At 51.9% G+C, this 15,213-nt stretch overlaps 1 protein-coding gene across 1 annotated transcript in view; it reads left to right on the top strand.

Moving 5' to 3' along the window:
- The window catches only part of CDH23 (cadherin related 23), a 466,374-nt gene that overhangs the window by 244,169 nt on the left and 206,992 nt on the right, over positions 1 to 15,213 (top strand). The window contains exons 11-12 of the mRNA XM_059054180.2: positions 628 to 740; positions 2,421 to 2,609. Of these exons, the coding sequence (XP_058910163.1) occupies positions 628 to 740; positions 2,421 to 2,609 (302 nt within the window). The remainder of the gene's footprint in view (positions 1 to 627; positions 741 to 2,420; positions 2,610 to 15,213) is intronic.

Raw genomic sequence — 15,213 nt, 5'->3', positions numbered from 1 at the left:
CAGCACGGTCAGGTGAGGGCCCTCCTCCTGGTTCAGGTGGCGCCTTTTTGCTGGATCTTCATATGGTGGAAGGGGCAAGGGAGCTCTGCGGGGTCTCTTTTATAAGAGACGAATCCCGTTCAGGACGGGTTCACCCTCATGACCTAAGCCCAAAAGCCCCACCTGCTAATGCCATCACCTTTGGAGGTTAGGATTTCACCATATGAATTCTGTGGGGGCACGAATATTCAGGCATAGCAGTCACTGATTCCTCACTGGGTACTGCTCCCTTTGAAAGGCTCTGAGCCTGAAGCCTGCTCTCTCTCTGTTAAAAAGGAAAAGAAGCAAGTGTTAGACAGGCTGTTAAAGACATATAAGCACCAAACCAAGACTTTCTCCTTGACTCAGTCAGAGAGCCTTGAGGAAGATTGAATGGGCATAAGGTTCTCATCCTGTGATTCAGGGCCATCTGCTGCCTGGGCCATGTGCTCCTTTGTACCCCAGAGTTCTCTGCAGTACTCCTGGAACCAGCCCTCATTTTAAGTTATTGATTAGTCCTTAATGTCCAGAGAGGAGCCCTGGCCCCAGCCCCATATCCCCCATATCCCTGGGCCCCAGTCACACCCTGAATTCTTCTCCCTCTTGCAGGAAATACCAACAGCATCTTTGCCCTGGATTACATCAGCGGGGCACTGACCTTGAACGGCCTGCTGGACCGGGAGAACCCCCTGTACAGCCATGGCTTCATCCTGACTGTGAAGGTGAGAGTGGGCAGTGAGCACCTCCATCATGGGTAGAGGGGATGCCCACGCTGTGGTGCCAGCCTCCAGCGGTGCCCAGGCGGAGGGTCCAGGAGGCGGGTCACTTCTGTTCCCTTACCCTGCACTGATTCCTGGGGCTTGTGCTCAGGGCCCCTGTCAGGAAGGGCCAACGCTTGTCACATGTGGGCCATGTCAGGGGCCCTCTGCTGGGCATTTCTCAGCCCTTATCAACAACTGCAGAGGATTGCAACTTTCATCCCCATTTCAGGGGTGAGGAGGCACGAGTGGGTGCACACCCCGTGATCCTCTCTATTATCCCATGATTTCAAGTTCTAATATAGCCCACTCAGATTCTTAGGTTTACCTCGTTTCTGGGGTTTTCTCCCATTTCTAATTCTTGTGGCTTCCCTGGGGCTATTACCTGGTTAGGAAACAGCAATGCAACGGGCAGGGGGCAGAAGCTGTGGTGGTCCCCACCCTGGAAAGTGTGATGGAGCCATAGCCCCCTGCCACTCATGATTGGTTTTAATTAAAATCAATAACTTGCTGAGGCATTCCCTGGGAAACCCGTTTAGGGTACAGATGCTGCCTGGGCCACAGGGGTCCTCCCCAACCCCAGCCTTCGATTGAGAGGAGGGGGTGGTACAAGGACTGAGGAGAGGGGCTCTGAGAAGGAGGCCCTTCCATTGGTATGGGAAGGATGGTACAGCCTGGCCCTTCGTTGCTCTCCTTGACCTTGAAAAGGCCTGTGACAGTGATGGATTGATTAGCCCTGACTCGCCCACTGGCTCTGTCCTCTCTACCCAGATGTGCACATGTGGACCAGCGGGGGAGGGCAAGCTAACACGGCCTTTCCCCCATCCGGAGCCAAGCCCGAGGCCCCCTCCCAGCCTCCCCTCCTGTCTCTGCTCCCTTTCTACGGAGGCAGGCAGCTCCAATGGGGAGAGCTGCTCCCTAGTCCCAGCGCCAACTCACTGTGCAACCCTGAGCTCAGCTTTTCCATCTTTATATAAAATATAAGGATGAGTTCCCATACTTGACTGTGAATCCAAATCCCCCTGGGAGCTGGTAAAAGATACCTAGTCCTGGGCCTCTTGCCCAGAGATTCTGGTTTAAAAGGTTGGGGGGGGACTGGGAATGGGTATTTTGTGGCCCAAGGACTCTGGCCCAGAGACTGGGTGCCCAGGTGTCTGAGTCCATCTATTTCTGAGTCCAACCCAGACCTTCACAGTACCTAGCACAGTGTTCAGTCCATAGCAGATGCTGAATTAATTCTTGATTATCTGCTAGCACAAATGTTCTTGGCCTCAGTTTCATCATTTGCCAAATGAATAAAGACTCTCCCTTTGCCCCTAGATGAACCCCTATATCTATCTTGTCTTCCCCACCCCACCTCATCCCCTTGGTTCTAGAATCCCACTGCCTGAGTTTGATACTTTGTCTGTGTGTCCTTGTACAAGTTACTTAACCTCTCTGAGCTTCAGTTTCCCCATTGGTAATGGAGATCAGTAAAACGGGGATGCTAATGATAGAACCTTCCTCCTGGGTTTATGGTGAGGATTTGATGGGATAATTCACATAAAGCACAGTGCCCAGCATTGAGAAAGCCCTGATGAATGATGACTTTTATTGTGACTATGGCCACCTTCACTCCTGGGGTGTTTATTCCTCTATCTGCAGGGCACAGAGCTGAATGATGACCGCACCCCATCTGATGCCACAGTGACCACAACCTTCAACATCCTGGTGATTGACATCAATGACAATGCCCCAGAGTTCAACAGCTCCGAGTACAGCGTGGCCATCACTGAGCTGGCACAGGTCGGCTTTGCCCTCCCCCTCTTTATCCAGGTGGTGGACAAGGATGAGGTGAGTCCCAGAATGCATGGCCATCCAGCCCAGCACCCGGCCCGGGCTGTGCAACCCTGGAAGGGATGCCAGGGATCATTGGGCTCCCAGGTCCCCATCTATAAAATAGAAACAAACATTGCTGCAGCCTCCCCTGCTACGTTCTGAGGATAAATAAGGCTGCAAAAATTAGTACTCTCTAAACTTTTGGACCAACCCCCCATACACCCTGTAAAGAATGTTTGAGCACACACCTCCAATGTATAGTCCTATATTTAGAAATGTATATACATGATCATCATACTAACCTAGTACGTACATTTTAAAACATACACACAAAAAATATGAAATTTAAAAGGTAGAGGCTCTTGTATAAATGGTGACTTTGGAAAAGTCTTATTCCTGCTTTTAGGGTAATACTGACCCTGCCTTTTCCTTGCAAGGGGTATAAGTGCCTTCCAGAGGATCCCAGGCCATAAGGAGACTCCAGAGGCTCCAGGACACCTGCATCCCCTTTGCCCAAGGGCCAGCCAGGCTGAGGCCGATCTTAAGAGGGAGGGACATGGGCCACGAGTGAGAGAGAGCTCAAGAGGGATGGGAGGGAGGAGGCTCTGGCAGGGCTGCAGCTCCCGTGAGCCTAGCTACGCCCTGGCCCTGCATCATTAGGCGGGCCTGGACAGGGCAGCTTCCATCCCTTCAGGACCCTCTCAGCCTGCCTCCTCCCCGCCCCGCCCCTTGCCTGTCAGCAGTCACAACCTTAATAGGATTTCTATTTATTCCCACTGCGCCCCTGGCCCACTCTGCTCAGGAATTCCATTAGGTTTTCCCCGCCCCCGAGGTGTTCTCTGCAATTACTCCTCACACGTGTGGCCGCACTGGCCTTGCTCCAGGCCCAGTTCCTCTTCACTTCCTGGCCCCTCTCCTGTCTCCTGTCAGCTTCTCTCAACTGGACACAGTCCCCCCAAGGACTCAGGTTCACAAGGGCAAGTTGGCCTGTGTGTGTGTCCGTGCACAGTCACGTTTCTGTTCATGTGTGTATACATATGTGCGTGCACACATGCCTCCATCTCCTGCTAAGTGTTTCCATACCTACCTGTCTGGGATAATTGAAGTATGTACTGAGCATCTACTGTTTGGGTTTTTTTTTTAATTTATTTATTTTTTATTTTTGGCTCTGTTGGGTCTTCGCTGGTGCAAGAGGGCTTTCTCTAGTTGTGGCGAGCGGGGGCTACTCTTCGTTGTGGTGCGTGAGCTTCTCATTGCGGTGGCTTCTCTTGTTGTGGAGCATGGGCTCTAGGCACGCGGGCTTCAGTAGTTGTGGCACACGGGCTTAGTTGCTCCGCGGGATCTTCCTGGACCAGGGATCGAACCTGTGTCCCCTGCATTGGCAGGTGGATTCTTAACCACTGTGCCACCAGGGAAGTCCACATCTACTGTTTATAAGCAGCTATATCTGGCCACTTGCAGCGAGTCCAGGAAGTGGAATCCATGGTCCCTGCCCCATGGGGCCAAATGTGTTTATGTGAATGTAATATGTAATTTTAAAACATATACAATAATGTGGAAAGTTTAAAAGGTGGAGAAAAACAAGTATACAAACAGATTCTAACATTTTCTCACACCCCAGTGGATCATCTTGTGTCCCCTGGGAGTGCAGGTCCCCCTTTGGAGACCGCTGTGTGAATGAGAACCTCAGAAGAAAATCCCATCCTAGATTTCAGGCTGATAATAATGCCCAAGGGAAGAGAGACACTGGAAGCAGCGTGGGTCCAGGGTCCAGTGACTATAGGCAGTGAGGCTCCAGAGCTCAGCTGAGGAAGGGGGAAGTAGGGGCTGGGAGCATCGGGAAAGACTCTATGGTGAGAGGGGGACTAGGGCTGAGCCTTGGGGTATAAATCAGATGGTGAAAGGGTCCTCAGGAGGGGTGGTGGGGCCCAGGCTGTGGCCCACAGGGAGGACCAGAGGGAGAAACCTGTAAGTAGATGGAGGGAACAGGCAGTAACCCATGCAACTGATCAGGGATTGTGCAGTGAGTGGGCTGCTGGCGAGGTGGGCTGGGACATAGGCCTCGGGGGGGGGCCTTGAATGCCAAGCCAAGGGATCAGCCGAGGCCTGTGTTCAAGGCCAGCCTTGCCATTTATTAGCTCTGTGACCTTGGGTGAGTCACTGACCCTTTCTAAGCCTCACTTTGCTCATCTGTGTAAAACAGAAATAAAAAGACAATATATAAGTCTGTTTCTATCACAGGAACAAATTAACCCTGAAAGAGCAGTTTATTTCCCACTTGGACTACTTGTCTGGCAAGGGTGGGCAGGGAGACCCTCCTCTGTGTGGTCACTCAGGTGCACTCTCTGCAGGATCGCGGTTGCTGCAGGAAGCAGGAGGCAGCTAAAGGGATGAGCACCAGCTCTTCTACGCTTCATCCCAGAAGTGTAACTTCTACTCAGGGCCCATCATCCAGAACTAGTTAGGTGCCCCCGCCTCACTGGCTGAAGGCTGGGGAATGTGGGGAAGCAGCTGAATAGTTGTCTCTGCCCCAGAGGGTATCAACAAGGTATATGGAGAGGAGGAGATCAGATGATACGTGTATAGGACTTAGCATGGTGCCTGCCACACACAGATATTAACCAGATGGGTCCAGGAACATCACCACCGGCAGGACCAGAATTCCCAGGGCCCTGCAACTTGTTGAGGGATCTCAAGGTTACTCTGACCTCTTGGGTTTTACCTCAGGCTCCCTTTGCGGAAAGCCTGTCTGAAGCATCTGCAGGAATGCTGAGGGGCGTCTGGATCCAGCCTGCACTAGTGAGCCCTCCCCACTCAGACACGCCCACTGTGAACAGGAGGCCCAACACCACCAGGGACCACTCTGTTGCTTTCCCCTGGGATTTGGCCAGTGTCTCTGACAGTAGAGGGCTGGCCTCCTTCCCACAGGGTCCCACTTCTCCAGGGCACAGTGAGGTGCAGAGAGAGGAGGAGAGGCAGCCCAGACTCTCCCACCCTAAGGTCACCAGGACCATCTTCCAGTCTCCCCATAGGGCAGCATCCAAACCACCCCAGCTGTGGTCCTGGGCTGGTTCCTAAATAAGAGAGAGAGAGAAATTGCTTTCTCAGTTGCCCTGCTCTTTTGCATCTCCCATCTCTTCTCCACTCTCCAAAACTCTGGAGGGCTTCAGATCTGGCCAGATAAATGCTCCCAAAGCCTAGTCCTTGGTGCTGATGGTCAGGCCCCAGGTTCTCAAAGTGGAGTGTTCAGCCACATCACCGACAGGAACAAAAGACAGCAGCCACAGGCACTTACTTGCAGCGCTGCCCAAGTGTCCAGTGTCTGGGAAAAATCAGAGAACCTCAGAGAGGAATCAAGAGGTGTTGTAAAAGATTTTTTTTAATTGTCATTTTCCCGACTTCGCTTTCTGAGGGGAGACTCCATCTGTTGGGATTTGTGTCTGGGTTGAAAGTGACTCTGGATTTGCTAGGTATGGCCGGAAAATGTTTATTGAGCAGATTTGGAGAAGGGAAGGGAGCATGAGGAGAGGTCAGATCCCTTTGTTGTAGATTCTCTAGAACATGTGATTCTCCCTTGCACTCATCATGAGTGTGATTTTGCAGTTATTAGTGTGGTGGTCTCAAGAGTGTCTGTCTTCCCATTAGGCTGAATGACCCACAGGTAGGAGCAGGTCTAACCCAGTGTAACCCAGTGCCTCATACTCTGCCTGGCACTTGGGGGGCACGCAGAAGTTTATTTTGGTTGAGTTTAAAACATGATTAAATGATAGAAGAAGCAATGAGGTGGCCCAGGGCTTTATCCAAACTGGATCATCAGTCAGTACCCTTATGCTGAAGCCTAAATCTGGCTGAGTTTGTGTAGGAAGGTGACCTCAAAGGTCCACTGTGGGGCAGTAGAGGGTGCTGATGGAAAACAGGAAGGGAAGGAGGAAGCAGTTTAACCACTCAGTCAGCCCTTTGTGGCCGTCTTTCCTAATAAGGATGCTCATCTAATTCACAAAGACTAGATAATGCCTGCCCTCCCTTCCACATCCAGGATTCTATTCAGCCTCTCACTGAACCTCAGGCTCTGCCAGACCCTTCAAGACAACAAAGGTGCTTGAAAGAGGCCCTTTCTCTGTCCCGAGGACTGCATCCCTATTGTCAAGTCTCGCTGAGTAATTTCTTCCCCTTTGCCGAGCTATAGAAAACGGAAGCCAGAGGAGAAAGGGACGGGGTGGGCTGAAACCAACAACCATCCATTTGTACCGTGTGACAGTTGAGATGCAAATAGATGGTTGTAATGCAAATCACACCAAAAGAATCTCAAGGCAAAGGCCCCAGGAGTCAGCCTTGGTATGGGAGCTCATCTCTGAGTTTCAAATGAAAGGCCTCTGCGGCAGCCTGCCTCATTCCCGCAGCTTGGCTGCTGGGCTTTCTCTTGTCTCCTCGCTGCTGTTCGCAGAAGCCACGGGGAGTAGCTACACACTCACCCACTTGGATCCCTGCCATATCCTTACCCGCTCCCTTGCCCTCAACATGATCTTTGCATTTTCCCCATTTTGGTCAACTTTTCCTCTCCTGATCTTGCCTGCAGCCCTCCTCAGTCCTACCTACAGCTGAGCCAGCCACAGGCTGTCATGTTTTCCCATCTGCACTGATTGGGAGGGTCGGCAGTTGCTGCTCAGTTGTCCTAAAAAGCCAGTCTTCTACTTAGCTGCAAGTGGATTATCTGCCTCCTGCCTCCAAAGGGCTGGGGGCCAGAGGCAGGGAGTGTGGAAGCCCTTCTGTGCCTCTGGCTGCTTTACAAATTCCAGCGAAGGGGATTGTTGTTAAATACTGTTTCTGTACTATGCACGACCCTGCCCAGTTGACTGGGCTGAAAATGGACAGTTCCTCTCACATGCTCATCAGGGGAAATACCATCCGTGTTACATCCTACCTTTATTCTCAGGAGTTGGGAGCATTTGATCCACTTTACTTCTGACCCACAGCTTCTCAGAACAGATTTGCCGCTGTCCTTGAGAATATGTTTGCAGAGGAGAAGGGTCGGAGTGGAGAGTGGGGTGCCAGTATCCCCCCTAGAGAGGCCTTTGCTGTCCGGTTCTGCCCTATTCTGGGAATTGCAGTAATTACAGAATGGCCTTCAGACCTCATTCATTTGCCGGCCGCCCGCTGCCCCCTGGTCTTTGTGAGGGACTATATTGAAATGTACACAGGTGGGCGATGATGCATTCGTTCACTCAACAAACGTTAAGGTGCCACGCCTGCCAGCCACGGGGAGGTGTTCTTCTGTGACTGTGAGCCCCAACAGGAGCCAGCTGATGTGTTCTGAGTCATCTTTCTTTAGGAGCCCCCTGATGGCTGTGTTAAAAATGGGCTGTCAGGGGCCATGGGTGGAAGCAAGGAAACACAGCAATGTCTCCCGCACAGAAAACCCTCCCACCTCCCTTGACCACCTGTTCCAGCCGACAGGTGCTTCCTAGCATCTGACTCGAGGCTCTCCTGCCCTATAGCCAATTTCCTCTTAAGGTGTTTGCAAGAAGCCAGAGAACGCCAGACCCCTTACAGTGAAACCTAAAAAGTCCGCTAGAAACCGCCTTCAGTACACTTCTCAGGAGGACACTGAGTGGCTGTCTTCAGCCTTTGTGCCTGAGGCTCTCCTGTGTTCAAATCGACCCAGGGGTTTGAACTCTGACTATAGCACTCTGCTACCAGACCTGTCCGGAGCTCCCAGAGAAGATGGTGGTGGAGCGAGCAGGGAAGCCCAGTCCCACCCCTCACTCACAGAGGGATTCCAGGCAAGTCATGTCCCCACTCTGTACCTCAGTGGCCACCGCTGGGAAACCACGGGTTGGAGCAGTCAGCCCGAAGACTATAAATCCTAATGCTCTTTTTGTCCAAGAGGACCTGGGTGGGAGGGGGAGCACACCGCCTGAAGCTTCCCTAACCCTAACGCAACCAACCCCCGACATTGGCCCATCCTCCCCCCACCCCCCGCCCCGAACTTGCTTCAGCCACTTCCGCTCCCCTCTTTAGGCAGAGGGGCCTGGCACAGCTGTGGGCCTCATACCCTCCCCCCAGCCTCTCCCTGTGCACCCACATGCTTTTCTATTAGATACCACCTGGGGCAGCCTGGCCCTTCATGGGTTAGGAAGAGCCAGCTAGAGTGATTACAAATAAGGGCTTTGAAGCCAGACTGCCTGGGTTCAAATCCTGGCGCTGCCACTTTTGTTCTGTGTAACCTTAGGGGACTCATTTATCCTCTCTGATCCAGTTTTATTATCTGCAAAATGGAGGCAGTAATAATGCTTAGCTCATAGAGCTATTATGAGGATTAAATGGGTCAATATGTGTATTAGGAACAGTGCCTGGCCCATAAAAAGCACTCTTTAAATCCTAACAATTCTTATTCCCAGCCCTGGAAGATATGTGTTTTATTGTGTCCTTTCTAGGTAAAATGAAGTTGAGGTTCAGAGAGGTTAAGGGGCTTCCCCAAGGTCACACAGCCGGTGTGTCTCAGAGCTTGGCTTTAAACACTCCTGTGCCTCTTGCTCATCTCCCTGCTTACAGCCATGGCTCCCCATTCTCAGAGGTTTGGTCCCACCAAGCAGGTGGGTCTCCCACCTCCAGCATGGCTGGTGGGAAGGCGAGGGGGAGGTGAGGCATTGGGGGCGACTGCACCACAGAGCTGAGTGGGAACACATCTGGCAGGAGCTAATTCCTATTTCAGGCAGGAGACGACACTATTCATTTGTTTGAGGGGCATTGGGAAAAAACACAAACAAATGGAATTACCCACCTCCCCAAGGAGAAAACATCACCAAACAGATAAGTAAAAGAAAGCAAATGACAGGGAGAAAAGGCCATATTCCAGAATATTGGTTTTATTTGTAAGGATGAGGGGACAGTGAGAAGGGGAGGTTGCTCTTGTTCTCCTGTTAATCTTGGCTTTATTTTTATCCATCACCCTCATTTTCCATTCCACATGTGTTCCAGGCCTGTCAGGGAGCCCAGCCCGCAACCGTGTATTTATTTAAATTCATTTTCGCATTTGTTCCTGTTAGTCAGTCTGTCCAGCCTGCGGTTCCTCTGGCCCTTCTCCCCACACAGCCCTGCAAGGTGGTGGTGCCGGCCCCATGGGCCCCTCCCAGGCTTCCTTTTAGTCCAGGGGTTCTTAATCCAGGATGAGGGCCCACTGACTCGCCAAGGCATCCTTGACCCTGAATGGAGAAAAATCTGCATCTTTATTTTTGCTAACCTCTACCTGAACTTCCGCACTCCCTTTAATTATGAAATAGAAACAAACCACAGCGGCCTTAGTAGTACCTGTGACTCTGAGCCCAAGAGAAATCTCAGATATTTTCATATCGCATTATAATTGTCACAGGGATCTCAAAATATCATTTACACTCATCACTACTTTGAAATTACAGTGTACATTAGACCTGCTGCCAAATCTCATTGTTTTATGCATTAAGAAGCACATAATTCTACTATAACACCCCTTTTAAATGCTTTGATAACTGTATTTCAAGATAATTAATTGACATTGTGGTCCCATGTGTTTTTTATCTTATGCAATTAAAATGTTATTCTCGGGCTTCCCTGGTGGCGCAGTGGTTGAGAGTCCGCCTGCCGATGCAGGGGACATAGGTTCGTGCCCCGGTCTGGGAAGATCCCACATGCTGCGGAGCGGCTGGGCCCGTGAGCCATGGCCGCTGAGCCTGCGCGTCCGGAGCCTGTGCCCCGCAACGGGAGAGGCCATAGCAGTGAGAGGCCCGCATACCGCAAAAAAAAATAAATAAATAAAATGTTATTCTCTTAAGGGGGTCTGTGGGGTTTATCAGACTGTTAGAGAGTCCATGGCACAAAAAAGATGGAAGACTCCTCCTTAATCCCTCCTCACTAACTTCCCCCCTTCAGCCGGACTCCCTCCTTGGGCTTTTGCTGCAAGGCTGACCTTCCAGTCTCAGAGTTGCCATCCTAAGCTGCACATCCATTTGGGGTGAGGTGGGGTGAGAACAGGGAGGCCGCTTTCTCCATGTCAGACATTCAGCTGAGGGTCCATTTTCCAGCTCTGGACCCTGCGGGCCACTGTTCAACTGGGCCCCATAAATCCACCTACCAACATCTACTTTGCAGTAGAGGCACAGGAAATATACATCCCTGGCACCCTAGGGAGTGATCCCAGCTGCCCTAAACTCTCCCTACCTTGCTGATGTGACCCAAGACGTGGACCTCTGCTTTCCTATTTTCCAAAGCAATTTGAACTAGAAACCAAACTCTAGAAGCAGTGACGAGAGATGAGGGAGAGAGGGGAGGGCAGGCTGCCAGCATCTGTGGAGGCAGATGTAGGTTTCTGCTCCCCGTGGATGTGTGATTATCCAATCATCCAGGCCCTTCTTTCCCCTCCATTAAGGAGATAACTAGGATCTGGCTGGAAATGACCCACCTCCCACTGAATCCCCCGGGGGGTATGAGGGAAGTAGATGGAATGCCTCCAACATTCTGTACCTCTCACCCAGCTTGTGACTTCATCACTGAAGTGAAGCAGAGAGGAGGTAGAGGATGAAGGGTCAGGCCCAGGGAACAACCAAGGCAAGGCACATTGCCGAACCCCTCTTCCCCCAGCCAGGTGCCCATCCCGGCTACTCCTATTTCTGAAAGGTTTTCTGGTGGTTCTGTTGCAAAGCACGGGTTAAGCGTCCACCCAAAGCACAGCTTTGGCGGCTGGGACCTGGGATCTGTGGTGCCTAGGTGAGCACCGCTCTGTACATTTGTTCCCTGCCTCTGCCCTAGCTGTGGGCAGGGGTCTGTCTGCAAGACCTCTGCCGTGTCACAGCTTCAATACATATTTCTAGGGTTCCTCCCTCAAGATTTAGGCTCACCAGGAAAATATCTTTTGACTTCAAAGTAAAGCCGCTCTGGAAGGAAAGCCAGGGGGATCAGGGCAGCCCCATCGGTGCTTTTTCCCATTATTTTCTCCCCAGGTGCCTTGGCTGCGGTTCTTATTATGACGATGATGATTATTAGGATTTTTCTGTGCGTCGCTGCATCCCGAGGTGTGATTCCTCCCAGCATGCTAAGCTCCAACCTCCCCGAAGAGCAGAGGGTGTCCTCGACGTGATTCAGACACGTCCTAATTTAGTCTCACCATCAATCTACTTAGCATGCTTTTTACACCAGGCCCCGTAGCCCTGGTGGGGGTGTGAAGCAGGTAGGGCCTGTTTGGCAGCTCTAGTGCCAGCACCCATACCTCCCCCCTCCCCGCTGCAAGTTCCCATGGCTCTAGAGTCCCCTCCAGCGGCTGGAGGTCATCTTCCATACTGGATCTGGGGGATTACTCCCCTTTTACCCAGCACCCTTCCCCACGCCCACCTCCTCCCATTGGCAGGGATGGGAGGTACCGAGGTACCGGGAGTCATTTTATCCTTCGAGTCGTGCTCCCTAAAGGCAGCGTCTGGTTTTCCTGGAGACCGCCACCCGGATCATAAACAGAACTAAGAAACTTCATGCTCTCTCCATCGCCTCTTGTCTGGGTCATGCCCACTCTTGTGCCCCTTCACCATGAGCCCTGGTGAGCCCAGCCTCACCCTAGAACGTGGTTTCTAACTCCCACACTCCCCCGCCTGCCCCATTTGCCACCCGCTGTCACGGCCCCAACAGCAGCTGGTGATGTGTCTTTTTCATCCCCGTCTTGAAGGGTAGGGATAAGCAGAGCCCGGCTAGGAGCTGTGCCTGTGTATCCCACCCTGTCACCGTGACCATGGGCTGTGAAACATCCTCATCAGCAAGTCACCGGGAGTGCAGAGCCCTGCAGAGCAGCCATGGGGAGGGCTGGCCACCGAGGAGGCCGGGGAGCCTCCTCCCCTGCTTTCCTGGGCTCCTGCTGCCTCTGTCCCCTGAGCGGGGAGAATGGTGCAGGGATGGGCTGGGAGGGGAGGGTACGAGGCATTCGATGCAAGGCAAGGTTTCATGGCTGTGTTGTCATTCTGTCCATGAAGGCCTAGGGCAGACGTTTCCTCCTTCCTCTCCAGACCTCAGCTTCTCCATTGAATTTGAAAAAGGAATTGGGAGTGAGAAGTTTTCGAGATCAGTGTTGTCATATGTTGAAATCCCAAGTTGGAAGGATGTTTCGGTGTAGAGCAGAGTGTATTTCCCTCTCCTTTGTCCTGACAAGGGCCCTGAGCCTCGTGTCAACAGGCAGAAGGTACCTCTGCTCTTCTCACTTGAGCACAACGAGTTCAGAGAGGAACCTCCCACGTGAGGTCGCAGAGCAGGGCCAGCGAGCAGCTAGTGAAGCACGCAGGGGAGCAGGCCGGGGGCGAGAGGAAAGAGATGCCCTAGAGGGACTCTTGCACTGAGTGGGAGGCGGGAATCAGTCGTTCGTTCATTTATTCAGCAGGTCTTTGTTGAGCACCTACTGCGTGCCGCACGCTCTTCTAGGCACTGTTCGTAAGTGAACACACAGCCGAAGTCCATCCCTCGGGCAGTGTATGTGCCAGCTGTGGAAGGCTAAAGAAACAGAGCGATGTATATTATGTCAAGTGGGGATGAGAGCCAGGGAGAAAAAATAAAGCAGAGTGAGGGGCCTAAGGGAGTGCTTGGGAGGGGAAGGGGTCAGAGGAAGTCTCTCCAATAAGCTGACGTTTGAGGAGAGAGCTCAGTGAAGTGGCTGGTGAGCTGTGTGGCTATTTGGAGGAAGAGCATTCCGGGCAAAGGGAGCCCCAGGCGTGGTGGCTCTGAGGCAGGAGTGGGCCTGCGCCTCGAGGAAGCCACGAGGAGGCCCCTGGGCTGGGGGAGGGCAGACAGGCCTGGCTGTTTTTGAGGTTCTGCTTTTGGAGGCAGGAAGATAGTGAGCAGGGAACAAGGCACTTGATGGGACCAAAGTTTCAAAAGGACAGTCTCTGGAAACAACCCCCAAATGCCCACCACCTGATGAGTAGATAAACAAATGTGCTATCTCCATACAGTGGAATATTATTCAACTGTTATTGTCATGAAGTTCTGATCCATGGTGCAACACAGATGAACCTAGAAAGCAGGATGCTAGGTGAAAGAAGCCAGACACAAAAAGCTACATAGTGGGTGATTCCATTTACGTGAAATGTCCAGAACAGGCAAATCCATAGAGACAGAAGGCACATTAGTGGTCGCAGGGGCTGGAGGGAAAGGGAATGAGGAGGGACTGCTCGTGGTACAGGATTTCCTTTGGGGATGATGATAAAAATGTTTCAGAACTAGATACAGGTGGTGGTTGTACAACGTGGTGAATATACTCAAAACCACTGAATCGTACACATTAAGACGGCTAAAATGATGAATTTTATCTCAATTTAAAAACTTGAAGGATGCGCTGGCTGCCTGGGTTCATAGACAATGCAGGACAGGACCATTCCTAGGAGGCGAGGGCAGTCAGTGGGCAGAGAGGTGTGTGCAGGCGTGGGGAGTGGTCACCTCCTGGGCGTGTTTTGAAGGGAGAGGATTTGCTGGGGTGATGGGGGTCCTTGAGAATGACTGCACGAGCTGTTTGACTTGAGCAGTTAGGAAACTGGAGTTCTTACTTCCTGAGATAGTGAAGCAGTAGCTTTGGTGAGGGGAAGGTGGAATCCGTGGCTTAGCTTTCAACATGTTAGGTCTGACATGCTCGTTAGACATTCAAGTGGAAATGCTGGGAAGCCAGAAGGGGTGTGCTGGTAAACGCCCAACAAGCGGCTCTGGGGTTGGAGGACCCTAACATGTAGCACTTGGTGGTCTCTATGGTGTACATACTCCTACCATGGCCTATCTCAAGCTACCAGCATAACCTCAGCTGGCTCTCCGAGATCCTAGAAATCTGACAGGAGCCTCTCGAGCCAAGGAGGCTCCAGCCACACTATGTGGGTCCAGGCTGGAGGGGAAAATGGGAACGTTGCCAGCATCTGGATTGTAGTTAAAGCCGTGGGTCTAACCAGGCTCACCCAAGGAAAGGGGTGTGGGTAAGAGCAGAGAGCAGGGCTGGGGGCTGAGGGCACCTCAGTGCTCATGTTAGGGGAGATGAGGATGAACCAGCAAAGACACTGAGAAGGAGCCACCCCTGAGGGAGGAGGAGGGCCAAGAGGGAGCACTGAAGGACAGGTGAACGATTGAAACAGTGGTGGGGAGCTGAGGAGGCAGCTGCCTGAACATCTATCAGTAGTCCCCAATTAGCATAGGTATCTGTATTTACTTTTCTGTTCTCAACATAAGGACTCTTAATTACCCTCATTAGGGAAGGTCCAAATCCACTGACATTTACTGAGCAGGTCCACCAGGCTTTTTTTTTGTTTTTGTTTTTTGAAATCCACTTAACCCTCTTCTCCCGCCCACCTTCAAAGCCCTCCCTAGTACACCGGCTTGACCCAGCCCTTAGAGGGATGCAGGACTTTCCTTCACTAGCTCTGCAGTCCGTGCAGATATGCTAACTCATCCTATAGGAACGGGACTGTGCTTAAATAAGCAGACCACAAAGGTGAAGTGAGAATCCAACGGATCTGAAAGACATTCTGCTGAGTGAAAGCAGCCAGGCTCAAACGCGACAGACATCCTGTGTGATTCTATGACAGTCTCAAAAGACAAAACTCTAGTGACAAAGAACCCATCAGTGGTTACTAGGGGT

The sequence above is a fragment of the Kogia breviceps genome, chromosome 2, assembly GCF_026419965.1.
Source record: "Kogia breviceps isolate mKogBre1 chromosome 2, mKogBre1 haplotype 1, whole genome shotgun sequence".
Taxonomy (NCBI): Eukaryota; Metazoa; Chordata; class Mammalia; order Artiodactyla; family Physeteridae; genus Kogia; species Kogia breviceps.
This window is presented reverse-complemented; position numbering and strand designations above follow the sequence as displayed.